This window comes from Arvicanthis niloticus, chromosome 2, assembly GCF_011762505.2.
Source record: "Arvicanthis niloticus isolate mArvNil1 chromosome 2, mArvNil1.pat.X, whole genome shotgun sequence".
NCBI lineage: Eukaryota > Metazoa > Chordata > Mammalia > Rodentia > Muridae > Arvicanthis > Arvicanthis niloticus.
Window position 1 is genome coordinate 99,627,409 of NC_047659.1, and position 17,044 is coordinate 99,644,452.

Consider the following 17,044-nt stretch of genomic DNA (forward strand, 5'->3'; position numbering starts at 1 on the left):
CAGATACCTCTTGTTTAAAACACACTTACCTAGTCTGTGAGTGACAGGACCAGACTTCAGGCCCCTGAAGATCTGATGCCAATCAATATCAGAGCTCAGAGGTCCTAACTCTACAGTCAGATTAGACGCTGTGTGGGAGCTAGTTAGCAATCACTCGGGGACTGTCTGTTGGCAGTATGAATGTATTCTACCTTGTCCATTGTTATGCATAGGGACAGAATTAATTTTAATTTCCTGAATATCTAGTTTTATCATTAAAAACTCATTAACCAGCTGGGCAGTGTTGGCGCGCACCTTTAATCCCAGCATTTAGGGGCAGGCAGAGGCAGGTGGATCTCTGAGTTGGAGGCCAGTCTAGTCTACAGAGTGAGTTACAAGATAGCCAGGGCTACACAGAGACCCTGTCTCAAAACACAAACAATAAGCCAACAAACAAAAGTCATTAACCAGGCCAGCAAGTTGCCACACAAACCTGAGAGCCTGGGTTTGATCCCACAGTAGAAGAAGAGAACTGAGTTCTGAACATCATCTTCTGACCTTTACTTGTATATCATGGCACACAGGTGCCCCCCCCCCTGATAATAATAATTAATAATAAATAAATGAAATTAGATTTTTAAAAAGATAAACAAATTAACCTAGCATGCTTGTCATGCCAACTCAGTTTGGAGAAGTGACTTCCAGAGAATTTTGTGTTGATTAACCAGATGTTTTTCATACCATCTAGAATTAAGTTCTCTGCCCTTGGTGCCTCCTACTCTTATCTGACAGCTGTTCCTTCTATGAAAAATAAAAACAAGCATTGATCCCTAAAATAGTCTCCTCACCCTATGGCTTCCTGCCTTGCTTAGCTCCTGCCTGCCTTTATTTGTAAAGCTTAGTGCACTTCGTGTGCCTGCCGTCTCTCACCAGGAAATCCAATCAACTGATTAATGATTTTTTTTTTTTTAGGATAAGAATCAGTATCAAAAAAAAAAAAAAAAAAGTCAGCATCTTATTGTCTGTAGTGGTCTTCTGCTCACTGCTGCCAAAATAACCATGAACTTCTCATCCTCTTGCTTCTCCTTCCAAAGGGCAGTGTGTGCCACCATGCCTCATTGAAAAAAATTCACTATAAGCATTTATGCTGCACACCTGTGCTAAACGTTTCCCTGTAACATGGCTTTAGGTGTGTTCCAGGGCATTTTTGGTTTGCTGTATCATTCATCTCAAGGGGTTCCTTTCTTGGTTTTGTTTTGTCTTTTTCTTTTTGTCTTCTTGATTATTTAGGAACGTGTTTAAATTCCATGCTTTTAAATTTTTTTTAAAAATTATTCCCATTTGTGTGTGGTATATTCACATGTGTATATTCAGGTACATGCACACATGTGTGAGGTCAGAGGAGGCTGTCTGGTGTCCTGCTCCATCACTTTCCACCTAGTTTTCTGAGACAGGGTTTGTCACGAAGCCTGAAGCAAGCTGGCAGTCAGCAAGCCCCATAGAGCCTCCTGCCTCTGCCCCCACAGCACTGGGGTTACATGAGATTGGGCATGCAGTCAGCCACATTCAGCTTTTTATGTGGGCACTGCTGATTTGCACGTGGGTCTCCATGCGTGTCCAACCAGTATTCTTACCCACTGAGTCTCTTTTCTAGTTTTAATGTTCCATTAGAAAATGCTTAGCATGATTCAGTCATGTAACATTTAGTAAGGCTTGTTTAATGACATAGCGGATGTCCTATCCTAGAGACCACCAAGCACTAGAGATGGTGTAAACCAGTTGTAAAAGTGTACTAGGTGTAACAGTTTAGCCTAGTTGTTTTGTTGTCTTCCTCTGTCCTGTATTCTGTTCATCTTCTGTCCTAGTATACTTCTATCTGTAACTGACTGAGGAGTCTAGGTCTCAACCCTTTATCTTTTTAAACTTTTCTTGCTCTAATTCTACCCGTTTTGTTCTGTGTGAGTTCAGAGCTCGCTTGCTGTGTACAGAGAGATGTTTGTTCTCACAGACATAGCTGGAGTTACAGCCAGCCTTCTGAAAAGCTAAACTGAGGAGCCAGAGGGGGTATGGCCGCCCTTCTCTCCTGAGAGTGGCTAACTTCAGGGAGACTCAGAGTGAATGGCTCCTACTACCACCTCTTTGGGAGATCAAGTCTCTGGGTAGGTGTGAGGAGGGGCAGGACAGCTGGATGGCTGGAAGTACCAGGTCTCTCCAGAAGGTGAAGAGTCAAACACCAGCATCACCCACTCCCTCTGACTTTGCATAGCTGTAGACTATATAAAAAGCATCCCAGGGCAGACAGATGGAACCATGAGGTGTCAGATGTGATCATTCTGCACTCAAACCATTAGCTAGCTCGGCTCTCCACTCTTTCTCCCTTCTGTCTCTGGTGGACTTGTTAGATGAGCAAGTGACAACAGAAAAGCCAGTTAAGTGACACAGGTAATCTCAATATTTACCTATATTAAAAACCTGGGTTTCATTTTTCTGAATTTCACATGTAATAGAGTATCCTTTGTTTCCTATGGTGGCCCTGCGTGGAATCTAGAAGTTGTGTGCAGTGTGTCCCTTTTCTGGAGGGACTGAGCATGGATCTTAGTTCATTACCATTTTAAGCTCGGTAACAAATGAATGGTTTGGATGGGATTCAGGGCTGCACACTTTTGGGACACACCCTTTCAGTTCCTTTGATCCTGACTGTAGTTTCTTTCTTCACCCATTTTTTGGGACACATGTTCCATTTCTATTTTTAACTCCCTCATATGCTTCTTGCTGTTCTATGCCCTCCTTTTCCCCAGGGTCCACAGAGGAGGGCCATTTTAGAAATCCTATTTTTTTTCCCCCAAGAACCTGCCTGTACATGCTCACAGAGGGTTCTGGAAGTGGAGTTGGGGCAAAGAGCCAAAGGTTTCTTCCACCTTAGTTTTAGTGGTTGGTCACCAGGAAGTCAGTGCATAGTTTAATATGAAAGAACAAAGAGTTATTCCTGCCAAAAAGCCACCCCAAGATAAGCACATGGCTCCTGTTTCTCAGACAGTGGTGGCTCCTCAGCCTCGGGCCAGGTGGTACCTTCCTGTCACCCACAAGGTCTGAGTCAGAGGTGGAATTCAGCCTCCACTCCACCCTCATGACATTAACCAGGGGACTCCAAAATGTTCTAAAATGTCTATTTATGGTCCCATGCTAAACTGCACGCACACCTATCCTGACATAACAACACTGTACTCCCATGGGCTGTGATTACACCTCCTTATTAAAGGGAATTAGGTTTTGGATTAAAGATTTTTCCCCTAAAATTGCTTTTGGTTGTTTCTGTTTTTTACATTGCTGTTCAGTCTTTTTTTTTTTTTTTTTTTTTTTTTTTTTTGATTTTACATACATATACATGAGGTAGAGAAACCACCTTCACCCCCTCATAACCCATTCCCAAACAGGATGTATGCATAAGGGGGAGGGGAGAGTTTGGCCAAGAACTAGATTTTTGCTGAGAATCCTTTTCTCTTGTTCTGTGTACATAGATTTGGAGGTAGTATGGAGGAAATGGTGGCATTTGTGGAGAGGGGTAAAGATGAGAAAATGAACATTTTAAGGAGATTAGAAAAAGGTTTGCTAGATGAGATAGAAACCATCTTTTCCTGTATACCCCAGCTTCCTTCAGAATATATGTGCACGCTCCTAAGGTTGAGTTTCTGTTGGAGTGGAGAGTAAGAAGGATAAAGGACACATTACCAAAGCCAACTCAAGGCAAGAGCAGGGATCTTCATGTCACAAAATAAGACAGATTTTTGCTGGGCATGGTAGCTGCTAATCTCAGGTGTCTATAAACCTAGCTACTCAAAGACTGAGGAGGGAGAATTCAAGTTTCCCCACAGCATGGACTATGTGGTAAGGTTCTCAAAATAGAAACGTGAAGAGGCTTAGAGGTGTTGGTAGCACAATGGCAGGACAGTTGCCTAGCATGTGTGTAGGCCTGCAGTTCAGCCCCAGTTCTGGCAAATGAGAACAAATCACCTTTAAAAAGAAGGAAAGACCCCAGGCAGTGGTGGCGCCTGCCTTTAATCCCAGCACTTGGGAGGCAGAGGCAGGCAGATTTCTGAGTTCGAGGCCAGCCTGGTCTACAGAGTGAGTTCCAGGACAGCCAGGACTACACAGAGAAACCCTGTCTCAAAAAAACCAAAAAAAAAAAAAGACAATAGTCACGCACTAGCTTTGTCAACGTGGCACACTAAGGGTAGATGTGGTATGGGAAACAAGAGTGGCTGCAAACAGGCCGTGGCATCCATCTGGGGATTCCTGAGGCCATGTTTGTAGTTGTGTATTCCTCCGTGAAGCAGCCTGGGAATGAGATTGCAGACACAGAACTAAGAAGCTGGAAGAGAAATATCTAAAGTGTACACTTATGGAACCCCACCCCCAGAGGAAAAGGAGTCCCACAGTTCTCAGGTGACAGTATCTTCCTGCAAGATGGCTGCACCCCAGAACCTCAGTCCCCCCTAAAGTGTGTCTGCCAGGGGAGAGGAGAGGCTAATGCAATGCCTGAATGTAATTCTGATGAAAATTAGGTATTGCTGGATCAGAATTTTCTGACTGCCTCAGCATCTTGATTCTCTTGAGGAAGACTTTCAAGATCTATTTACTATTTGGGAAGTCAACATGACTGGGGTTTCCAACTGCAGTGTAAAAGAAGCAAAGATGGTGTGATGGCTATTCTTGGTTGTCAACTTGACTACATTTGGAATTAACTGAAACCCAGGTGGCTGGGTACACCTGTGAGGAACTTCTTGATGAAGTCATCTGAAGTAGTGAGATCCACTTTTAATCTGGGCCACACCTTCTGCTGGCAGCCTGTGTAAAGGACATGGAAGACGGAAGCTTTCACTCTGCCTGATGCTCTCGCTCTCACTGGCATGTCCGTTCCCTCACTGGCACTGGAGCTTTACTACTTTGGAATTCTGGCACATACTGAAGACAAGCTGAGACATCCAGCCTCGTGGACAGAACACCTACTGGACTCTTGGACCTTCCGTTGGTAGACAGCCATTGTTGGACTAACTGAACCACAGCCTGTAAGGCATTCTAATAAATCCCTTATATGTATGTTTGTTCTATCAGTCCTGATTAATACAGATGGTTCTACCAGGAACAAAGCATAGTGCTGGGAGTTAAAAATGTGCTTCAGTTGTCTTCCCAGAACACAAGGCCATCACACTCTCAAATTCTGCATCTGTGGTCACATGCACAAGACTGGGCCCATCAACTTCCTGTCATGGAGTAGGGAGGTGTCCATATGGCTTTACTCCTCCCTGAGAGTGGATAGGCAGGTAACAATTGTCACCAAGGAGCAGCTCATGGAACCTCACTCTTTGAGGATTCATGGGCAGTTGATGATTGCTGTGGGGAGGAAGAGACTTTTTTTCAGTAGCATAGCCTCTGGTAGGGTACCCATGGTTCTGTAAATAACCCCTCACCCATGCTCCAGTAAACAATCCTAACGAAACCCATTAAAAATACACACACACACACACACACACACACACACACACACACACGGCCATGATGGTGGAGAATGGCTCAGGTGTTAGGAACATTTTTTACTTCTGCCTGAAACTCCAGTTCCAGGGGATCTGGTTCCTTTTTCTGACATCCAACAACACCAGACATGTGTATGGTGTACATACATGCATGGCAAGACATTTATACACATAAAATAAAAATAAGTAATATATGTTTTTAAGAAGACATAACCATAGAAGAGAGACCAACACCTGGAAGAGGGTGGCGGGAACAAGAGAATGTAATGGGGATGAAACATAATCAAAACACATTTATATACATGTATGAAAATGTTATAATGAAACCCATTATGTATAATTAGCAGGCTAATAAAACATTTTAAAAGGGGACTGCAGAGATTGCTCAGTGGTTAAGAGTGCTTCCTTCTCTTGTAGAGGGCCTAGATTTGCGTCCCAGCCCCCACATCTGCTAGCTTACAAGCATGGAGATGCTGTGAATCGAACCTAGGTCCCCTGAGAGAGCAGCCAGTGCTCTTCCCTCTGAGCTAGGTTTCTAACCCCAAGTTGTGAACTTTTAAATTCATGATACACTGCATAGGAATAGTAAAATCTCAGCAAAGCTGTTGGTGCTATGTCAGAAGTGTGAAATGAAACAGGTTATAGTAAAAATCCAAGCATGGCACTCCTTATGAAGTACTGAAAATATGCTTGAATGATATTCAGCGCCTGTGTTCCATGTTATCATAAAACAGCAACGCTGACAAAAGCCAAGAAATCCACCTTCTAAAACGAGATCTGGAAACTACTTAAAGGGCCAGGAACTATGAAACAGAAGAATGGATTAAGAACTGAAGTGGATCTGGGAGAAGGGGGGCTACTTTCTATTTGAGTACATGTGAGTTATGATTATTAATATAGTAATAATATCATTACCACAGTAACTGTTCATCAGTTACCTGCCGCAGTGAAACTTCACAGTATAGACATTTTCCTGAAGGCGTCAGTTGCTGCCAGAGCAACGTGAGTAACACAAGGAATGCTGATGGGGAATTCTGTGTGTCCTGAATGGAAGCAGGTCCTTCCTCCAGCACAGAGGAAGGGCTACGTGCAGCCAACATCTGCGTGCCCAAGTCTGACACCCCCCATCCTCCCCACCCCTGTCTTACTAATACTACTTCGCATCTACTCTTCATTCAGGTCAAGGAAGCTGACCAGCTGAGTAATGGCTCAGTCATGATTTTTAATACCTCTGCTTCGCCACATCTGTATGAAATCCAGCAGCTGCAAGCCCTGGCTAATTACAGCATCGCTGTGTCCTGTCGGAATGAGATTGGCTGGTCTGTAGTAAGCCCTTGGATTCTGGCCAGCACAACAGAAGGAGGTAATTCCTGCAATACACAATGGCCAGCTCTCTCAACAGCCTGTGATCAGACAAGCCTTTCCTAGTAGCCTGATGTCTTGTGCACTTAGCTTGTTTGGTGCATTTTAGTGGAGTGGCCAATAAAATAGGAAAGAAACAGAACAAAAAAACCTTATCTGTACTATGTGTATGTAACATTTTCTTTTATGTGGGAAGACAGTTGCACCATTTTTAAAGCCAGGATTATTTTCAACTAACACACAATGCACAGTTATTATTTGGCAACCCAAGGGGAAAGTCACTTTTTCATTAAATAAAATTTTAGCCTGACAGTTGTCTAGAGGGTGTCCTAGTTAGGTTGATGGAGACAAGGTCTCACCACATAGTTTTGGCTGGCTTGGAACTTGTTATGCAAACCAGGTTAGCCTCGAACTCTTAGAACTGCTCCTGCTTCAACCAGGGATCAACCAGCAAGCAGTGGTTCCTCCGTGGTTTCTGCTACAGGTTCCTCCTTTATGTCCCTCGACAGGACTGTGACCTGGAAGTAAGTGTAAGACAAAACAAACCCTTCCCTCTGCCAAGTAGCTCTGGCATGGTGTTTATCAAAGCAGCAGAAATAGCTGTGTGGTGTGTGTGTGTGTGTGTGTGTGTGTGTGTGTGTGTGTTTTTAAAGGGTTGGAGTTGAGCGCTTGCTTTTCCCTTTTCTGTATTATAGTGTTCCACTGTTTCCTCTCTTGCTTCGCTTTCAATGTAAAGTTGGTGGTAAACCTGATTTTATTCCTCTCCCCTTAGCACTGGTCTTGAACAATTTAACTTTAGATTTATTTTCCTAATTTTCATTAGACTCCTTGCATTTATGTGTTTATAGTTTGTATCATATTTGGAAACATTTGGCCTACTACCTTGCCCTCACAGTATTGAAGACTACATTGTATGAACACTTTATCACTGAGCTATACACATCTCTGTGCCTTGTATATTTTGGGCCTTTTTACCTCTCCTCTTTTTTAAGGACTTCATCTATGTGCATAGCAGACAATTTGAAGAACCATAATGCAATGGTGCTCTGCTAATCCCTCCCCCCTTTCTCTCCTCATTTTTCCTTTGGAGAGTTTCTATTGTTACCTCTTCTGATTCAGTAATCCTACTTTGTTCAGTACCTAGTGTGCTACTAACACTAACTAGACTGTATCTTTCATATTGAGATTCTTGTCTATATGAATGATCATGTAGAATACAGTTAGGATAATTGTTTTGATGTGATTTGATAATTTGAACATCTATTCTATCTGTAGTGATATCTTAGCATCCCAGTATGCTGGCTAGTTTTATGTCAATTTGGCGTAAGCTAAAGTCATCTCAGAGGAGGGAACCTCAGTTGAGAACATGCCTCCGTAAGATTGGGCTATATACAAGCCTGTAGGGCATTTTCTTAATTGGTGATTGATGGGGAGGGTCCAGCCCACTATTGGTGGTACCATCCCTGGGCTGGTGGTCCTGGGTTCTATAGGAAAGTAGGCTAAGCAAGCCAGTAAGCCACACTCCTTTATGGCCTCTACATCAGCTCCTGCCTCCAGATCCTTTCCCTGTTTGAGTTCCTGTTCTGACTTCCTTCCATGATGGACTATGATGTGAAATCATTGTAAGCCAAATAAACTCTTCCTCACCTTTCTTTTGGTTACGGTGTTTCATCGCAGCAATAGTAACCCTAACTAAGATGCCTAGTATGGATAATCTTTCATGGCTATCACTGGTAGTACCATGAGAATTCTACCTTGTTCAAAGAATTTCCTGTAAATAGCAAGCTTTATTTTAGCACATAGGTGAGCCAGTGAGAAATTATTTAATTTTGTTGGGTATTGTTTTCAATATTTGTTGAGCAAGACCATATAGCATTGCTCAGAATAAGGCCAGTTATTAACTACTGTAGAGATGAGACCATTCTGTATGGTCTGGCCAATGACCTTGAGTCATAAGGGTTTCCAGTCTGATTGATGGGAGCTAACACTGTCTTTCTTCAGCCTTTTGAACTTGTGTTGAGGAATGAAGTAGAGGTACCTCAAGGCCAAATCACCTCATAATCAAACTTTCAATAAGGCTTCTCAATTTTAGTCTCCATTTCTTGCCTGGGCTCTCAACCTCTGAACCTCTCTATGGTTCTTAGTGAGAAACTGGTTTGTTGAGTTGATGATTCTTTTTTTTTTTTTTTTTTTTTTTTTTTTTGGTTTTTCGAGACAAGGTTTCTCTGTATAGCCTTGGCTGTCCTGGAACTCACTCGATAGACCAGGCTGACCTTGAACTCAGAAATCCGCCTGCCTCTGCTTCCCAAGTGCTGGGATTAAAGGCGAGCACCACCGCCCGGCGAGTTGATGATTCTTAACTCTTTTTCGGTGTTCACATATATGCAGAAAGTCCTCTGTGGTTAACTCCTTTTGCCTTGTGAGCTCATATCTTTTAAACCACATACACACACACACACACACACACACTCACACACACCCCGTAACAGGGGTTTTCAGAGGAGGCAGACAGAAAGACCTGCTTAGTTGGCTCTGCTTATTATTAAATTCTACAACAGATCTGAAAGTGTGTAAATTATTCCCTGGCAGAGTTTTGGCTTTATGATATTCCCCAGGTGAAAACTTTTTTTAACTGCTGTCTAGCCTGAGGATACATCAGAAATGAAGAGGATTGAGATATCTTTTTTGTTGTTATTTTCTCTTCCAAAATATCACAAATATATAATTTAATCTATGAATACAACTATAGGTAATGGTCTAGTATATATTATTCCTATTAATATTCCTTATTCCATCTGTGAGACATGTAGTTTTTAATTTATAAAGTGGTTTAATCCCAGCACTTGGGAGGCAGAGGCAGGTGGATTTCTGAGTTTGAAGCCAGCCTGGTCTACAGAGTGAGTTCCAGGACAGCCAGGGCTACACAGAGAAACCCTGTCTCGAAAAAACCAAATAAATAAATAAATAAATAAATAAATAAATAAATAAATAAAGTGGTTTAATATAGGAGCTAGGAAATTAGCTCTATTGGTGAAAACTTTGTCATATTCAGCCCCCAGCTAGACATGATGATGTGTGCTTAGAATCCCAGTACTGGGGAAGCAGAAACAGGCTGGTCCCTGGGGTTGGCCATCCTGCCTAGCCTAATTGGTAAGCCCCAAGTCCTACTTAGAGACCCTGTCTCCAAACAAATAAACAGAAAGATGCAAATTGGCCAGCTCCTGAAGAATGACACCAAAGGTTTGCCTCTAACCTCTATGTATACATACATATATGTGCACACATGCACATAAACACAAACATGTATGCCTTATACAGACATATTAAAATGAAATAATATGTACTGTTTAGCCATTTTTTCTACCTCATTGGTGTTGTGTTGTCTTTTGTTATTATTGTTGGGTATTTTCATACCAATATGCATAGTGTATCTCATTCCTTCATTAGCCACATAGTAAGTTTTCCATTAGGGAATGTATCAAAGTTTATCTTATAATTTTTGCCTGAATATTGCATGTATTCTGTTTTGTGTTGTTATTATACAATGATGAGTATAATTCCCAATGTAGATTACATTATTGAAAATAAAATACTTGGTCAAAAAGTCAGGCATGTTGGCCCATGCCTTTTATTTCAGAGCTCAGAGACAGGTGGACCACGGTGATTTTAAGGCCGGTCTAGTCTTCCTAGTAAGATCCTCACCCTCCAAAGCTTGCAGTAGTAGTCTTGACTTGTTTTCTAAGTTATTTTATATATAAATACACAACACACAGTTGGCTGCATTTATCTGTAGTCCCAACATCCTCAAAATTCATGTAACTGAGGATGAAAAACATTTGAAAATCAGTTGCATCCATACTGAAATCCCTTGTCATTATTCTCTAAACAATGTAGCACAGCAGCTACTTTATTTTTTTACCTTGTTTTTTTTTTTTTTTTTTTTTTTAATAGGGTTTCTCTGCATAGCCCTGGCTGTCCAGGAACTAGCTCTGTAGATCAGGCTGGCTTCGAACTCAGAAATCCACCAGCCTCTACCTCCCAAGTGTTGAGATTAAAGGAGTGGGCCACTGCCACCTAGCAAATAACAGCTATTTTTATAACATTTGCACTGTACTGTTAAACAATCCAAAGATGACTTAAAGCATGTGGGAGGACATAGGTATGCAAGCACCGGGGAATGCTGGTACCTTCAGAATCCCCTGAAGTTACTGAGGGATGACTATAGAAACACTTCAGACTCGATGACTAGTGTCCTTACTGCCCTTACTGTCTGGAGCAGTAACCTGCTTCTGGGCTGTATAATGCAGCTTCATTTTCATCAGCATTCGCTGCCTGCCCATTCCAGATCCACAGAGCTTATCTCCATCCAGCCTTGTTCACTTCCAACGCCCTAGGTATCTACTGGAGGAACCCATGAGCACCAGCCCCCTCCTTCCTAGGAGTTATAAACACCCTGGGCGTTTATAACATTATTAAAATAGCAAGTGAATCTTGAGGATTTTGCCTCCCCAAACCCTTTCTTGTAAAAAACGTTACATGACAGCGGGATGTAGCTTACTTGGTAGGGTGCTTGCCAGCGTACGCAAAGCTCTTAAGCCCCATCACCACACAAAACGCACACACAAAACTCTTGTGGTTTTTCAGTGGTACTGTTTTGTTTTTCAAGTCAGGATTTCTCTGTGTAGTCTGGCTGTCCTGGAACTCACTCTGTAGACCAGGCTGGCCTCAAATTCAAAGATCCTCCTACCTCTTCAGACAGAGCTGTGTTACCTGCTACCCTCTTCTCATGGAATTTTTTGCTTTCCTCTGAACAGGAGATTAAAGTTTGGACCTGCTAGACAATGAACTATATCCCTAGCCTTTTTTTTTTTTTTTTAATTTTGAGACAGAATTGTACTAAGTTGCCCACCCTGGCTTGGGACCTATGATGCTCCTGTTGTGGCCTCCCAGGGTTTTGGGGATGACTGGATTAAAGGCTTGTGCCACTGCCCAGTTCTCAGTGATCCCTAGTTGCAAAGAGGATAGGTATTTACCATTTGTCTGGGTCTTTCATAAAATATTTGAAACCCAAACACTTGATAACCAAAAAGAAAATGAAAACTGTATGTTCTTTTCCTGTGGTGCTTCATCTTTTTCTCTTTCTCTCGTAGCCCCATCAGTGGCGCCTTTAAACATCACTGTGTTTCTGAATGAATCTAACAATAACCTGGATATCAGATGGATGAAGCCTCCAATTAAGCGGCAGGATGGGGAACTGGTGGGCTACCGGATATCTCACGTGTGGGAGAGTGCAGGGACTTCCGTAAGTCTGCACCCTAAAAGCACACTTAGTCATTTCCTTTTGACTTACTGATTGCATTGTGTTTCAGAAACTTTCATTCTGTGGGACTTGTTATGACTGAGCAAGGCAAGGCACCTGTCGATGGCACACAAGTAATGTAGTAAAAATTAGAGATGACTAAAAAGCTAGAAAATTCCACGGAGTCTTTCAGGGGCTTTTCTCAGGACCTCATTTACCCTTTCATTAATTTATCAGCAAATAAGTACTTAAAGAGTATCTGTGTTATCATGTGACTCTTGTCTTCAGGAATTTAGGCTGTTATAGGAAGAGTACTGTGGACTATCCAGTGGTCATAGCTTGCAGTTGGGAGTTACAGAGCTTAGCGTCCTGGCAACTGATAGCCTTGTGGAAATTTCTGGAGACTCTTCCCTGAAGAAAATTGTCATGGAGCATTCTTAGCTTCATAGAGAATGATAGAGTAAGCAGCCTCCAGAGGAGAGTATTTAGCAAGCTTCTGTTTGTGGAAGGGCCCAGCCCACTGTGGGCAGCACTATCCCTAGGCTATATGAGAAAACTACTTGAGCATAAGCCAGTGAACAAATCACTAAGCAGCATCCTCCATGGTTTCTGCTTAAATTCCTTCCCTGACGTCTCTCGATGATGGCGTGTGACCTGGAAGGTTTGTTGTGGCCAAAACAAACCTTTTCCTCTCCTCAAGTTGATTTTGGCCATCGTATTTATCACAGCAACAGGAATCAGACCAGAGAAGGTAGATATGCTGGTGTCACTAACAGGACTGAGTCTTCCTTACCTTCCTTTACTGTGGTCATGGAAAATATGCCTCTTGTCTTATCATATTCCTCCTCCATCTAACCCTGCTGGTAGATCCCAAGTTTAACCTCTTTATCACATGTATCTGGGACATCAAAGAAGTTTTTGGAGAGAGAGAGAGAGAAAGAGAGAGAGAGGAAGAAGGAAGAGGGAAGAAAAGGAAGAGGAAGAGGGAAGAAGAGGGGAAGAGGGAAGAGGGAAGAGGGAAGAGGGAAGAGGGAAGAGGGAAGAGGGAAGAGAGAAGAGAGAAAGAGAAGAGAGAAAGAGAGAGTGTGTAAATAGCTACAGCCTTGGTCCAAGCTGTCATTTCTAACTTCATGCCATCCAGTGTTTATAAAAATTGATTTGTTCCAAAAGGACAATTTTCCTTCCTATAAGAAAACAGGCTGTTGGAAACAATAGGTGATGTGATAGAAGAAAAATACTCAGGTTTAGGCATCCACATTCTGTATCATGTGAATGATAACCAAGTATCTTAGCAATCTGACATGGGAAGCCTCTCATTCCCTCGTCTTGTTTCAAGACATTTGTCTCACTGTCTCAAAGTTAAGTGTCTTTACCCTTGGCCTAAATTAGGGAAGTAGCTGGTTTAGACAATGTGGCATTTCCACAATGGTGCGTGCTTAGTGTAGGTCAGAAAAGTTTAGTAATTGTCCAGTTCAGTAGGAATTTCATTTTTCTCTGTTGGCAGAAGATACTAGTAGACCCATTCTGCTCTAAAGAAAACCAGTGTGTTTAAAGAGCTATTCCTTCTGGTTTGGATGAAGGCCTCTTTCCTAAAAGCTACTTCTTGAGCTGTGCACTTGAAGAACAATGGAGAAACCTTTATGAATTACAGTGGCCTGGTGACTGCCACTCACCCCCAGCCTTGCCCTACATTCTCATTGCCCTTTGGACCGTCCGCAGTGAGAACAATATAGGCACAGTTCGGGCTGTGACCTTTCAGTATCTTACCTCCTTGTGGAGGTCAAGTCATCCGATCATGAGGTCATTTGCATTGCGCCCACTCTGTACTTTGTGCCTTGTGACAATAACAGCCGGAGTTGGTCACTTACTTTGAGAACATTCCCTGCTGCAATTAAGAGTTTGTCTCGTGATCTGAACCTGGAGGCAAAGAGGGGGTCCTGAAGAAGGCCTGGAGCCCCCCACTCCCACCAGACTGAAATGATGTTTACAGTGACCTGGCATATATTTCTTCATCTCATAAGGCCACAGCTGAGACAGTTATACTTTCTTTTGCACTTTTGCACTTTGCACAATTATACTTTCATTTGCACTTTTAGCTTCTTATGTAAGGCAGGAAATTGGACACTTCTGAAATTTCTGACTGATGGCTGTAATAAATAGGATCTTGTATTTGTGCAATTTCAGAACTTTCTTGGAAGAGTTCTCTGGGTGGTTTGTTTTAGTGACCGTTTTATCACTGTGTCAAACAAGTAGGAATTTCATGTTTCTTTATTGGCAGTGGCCAATGACTGCCAATGGCAGTATAAAAGTCTAAAAGCCAACCAATGCCTGGGCATCCCTTCTGCTTCTGGCATGGGTGAAAGCCACCTTTCTGTACTGAAGGCCAGTAAAGATAGAAATATTGTGAATGATGCTGGTCCAAGGCCTGCTGCACAGGATGCCAGCAATGCTGTGTGCTATGTTCCCAGTATCCTTCAGAATTGTAACCTGTGCACTGAGAACCATGTGGCTGATTAGACAAAGAACTTCTCATCTTTGCTGCTTGGATATTTCTTTTACCTCAGTGAAGAATTTTACCCTTTTTTTTTTTTATTGCCTTATTTTTCTTGATATCCCTCACCTTCCAAATCAGAGCTCAAAGTCCAAAGGTGAGGCCGAAGTGCCAGTGTGTTCTTGTTCCACCTGGGGTCCTGTTCATCTGTGCACTGTCTGAACATGCACGGGGTCTTTCTCTTTCTTTGGAGGCATCTGTCATGCATTGAACCCAATGTGTGGAACCTGCTATACCATCTCAACCAGCTGGAGAGTGTTCCTCTGAATAGGACAGCCTTTGACAAATGTAGACTCAAGTTTTCTACCCTATACCAGTCTCATAAAATATCAGTAGGCTTTCCATGAAAACAAGGGCTCAGTGAGCAAATAAGATTGTAAAGTATTGTATGCTATACGTCTTTCTTAAAGACCTCCAGTGTGATCTAGCAAAGCTTAATGCTCTTCAATCGTCTATAGCAAATAAACCTTGGCCCTGAATTACCCAAACATTAGCAGGGGCTCATTTTCATATGCGTGGGCTTTGTGGATCTCATTGTTTGGGGAGCATAGCTCTGATCTAGCTTAATCTGTAATTGCTATGGGTAGTAATTTTAGATCAGATGGGAATCTCAACAGAGATTATTGTGGTCTTGAAACAATGTGATAGGGCAGGAGTAGAGTGCTTGTCTACCATGCACCAGGAACACACACACACACACACACACACACACACACACACTATGTGGAACCAACTTCTTTAACATCATCACAGGGAAGTTGGAGCACAGTTAGTATTCCCCTGGACATAGACCTCTGCCTCCTCCTAAGTTCACAGTGGCCATGAGAGCAGCAGAGACATGTCTGCTCCCTGCCTCTTCCCCTCTCTCTCTCTCTCAGCCAGAAGGACAGGGTATAATTTTGAGGCCTGAGAAATAGACAGGATTCTCATGATATGGGCCAGGGTTCTAAGCCACATCTAAAACCTAGGAATCAACCAAGGCCAGTTCACTTTGATTAGAGGAGAAGCTCGCTATGAAGGTAATCCCTGAGAAGGCCACTGCTTTGGGAAGCTTGACAGTTTAATTTCCTCCCATGCTCTAAGCTTGCATGTTGCCATGAGCCGAGGCTGGAGGAGGCCCTCAGCTAGAGAGGAGGGAGGTCCGATTATTTATTTATTTATTTATTTATTTGCCAGACTGCTCACTGTTTCCTATAGGGAACTTGTTTAACTCCTACATAAATATTGTGAAAAAGACAGTCACCTCAGTTTTCACCCAAGGAAATAAACTTAGAGGTTTTGAGTGACTCACCCAGAGCCACCAAGCCTGGACCTGGAGGCTGGGGATGAGAACACAGGCCTGGCTGTCTGGAAAGCCAGCACTGCTCAGAGCCCTCTGCTGCTTGCCAGCAGCCGATGGCTCTCTCTTCCTAATGCAGACTCTCACGCTCAGCTCCACGGGGTGGACCCTCAGTAGAAGTAATGACAGGAAGGTATGAGTTTGTCCCCAGTGCCTAGAAACCTGAGCACCTTTAACCAGCGACCTTTGCACTTCATGTGACACATTTTTAGGTTATATTTCTTTCCTCATTGAAGTCATTGCTCTTTGGGGCTGGAAATAGGCCACGTTCTTAGATGCAGTTGTCGGTTACAGACTGTAATTCTTATACACTATGTGGTGATGTTCAAGTCATTTGATGATAATAAAACAAAATACCATAGTTGCCTTGTCTAACCCCAAGCCACACCCATAAGAAAAAAGAAATTCTTTCCAGAGTTGTACTGTTAATTTCTTGTCCCCCAAAAGATTATAATGTCACTTTTAAAAATAATTATGGGAAATTGCATTTAAAAGCCATATTATGAAGTAGATTTCATTTCCTGAAATAGAAAAGTTAGTAGATTTTTAAGTCTTTATGTTGGTGAACAATGAAAGCTCACTAAACAAGAAATATGCAGTTGGCCCATGGCACACATTTCATAGACAGCTCATTGCATGCTGGGAAATGCTCTGCACCCTGACAACCCAAAAGACAGGATATGTGTGGTAGATACTTAGTGGTCCAGTCTTAAATAAATTTCACAGTGTCCAAACTCAGAATTAAGACTATGGGTATGAACACATCCAAACAAAAAGACTACATTACATCCTTTGTTTTGTTTTCTTATTACTGTTTTGTTGAAACAGTTACCCTGGCCAACCTGGAATTCACTGGGTAGACCAGGCTGGATTCAAATTCACAGAGTTCTTACTTCTGCTTCCTGGGTGTCAGGATCACAGGCATGAACTACCACACTGCTATATTCATGTTTTGAGATTTTTTTTTTTTCAAAGAATGTGTG

General features: G+C 42.5%; 1 protein-coding gene across 1 annotated transcript in view; it reads left to right on the forward strand.

The window, feature by feature from the left end:
• The window catches only part of Mertk (MER proto-oncogene, tyrosine kinase), a 99,896-nt gene that overhangs the window by 47,069 nt on the left and 35,783 nt on the right, over positions 1-17,044 (forward strand). Inside the window, 2 exon segments of the mRNA XM_034494690.2 lie at positions 6,690-6,873; positions 12,023-12,174. Of these exon segments, the coding sequence (XP_034350581.1) occupies positions 6,690-6,873; positions 12,023-12,174 (336 nt within the window).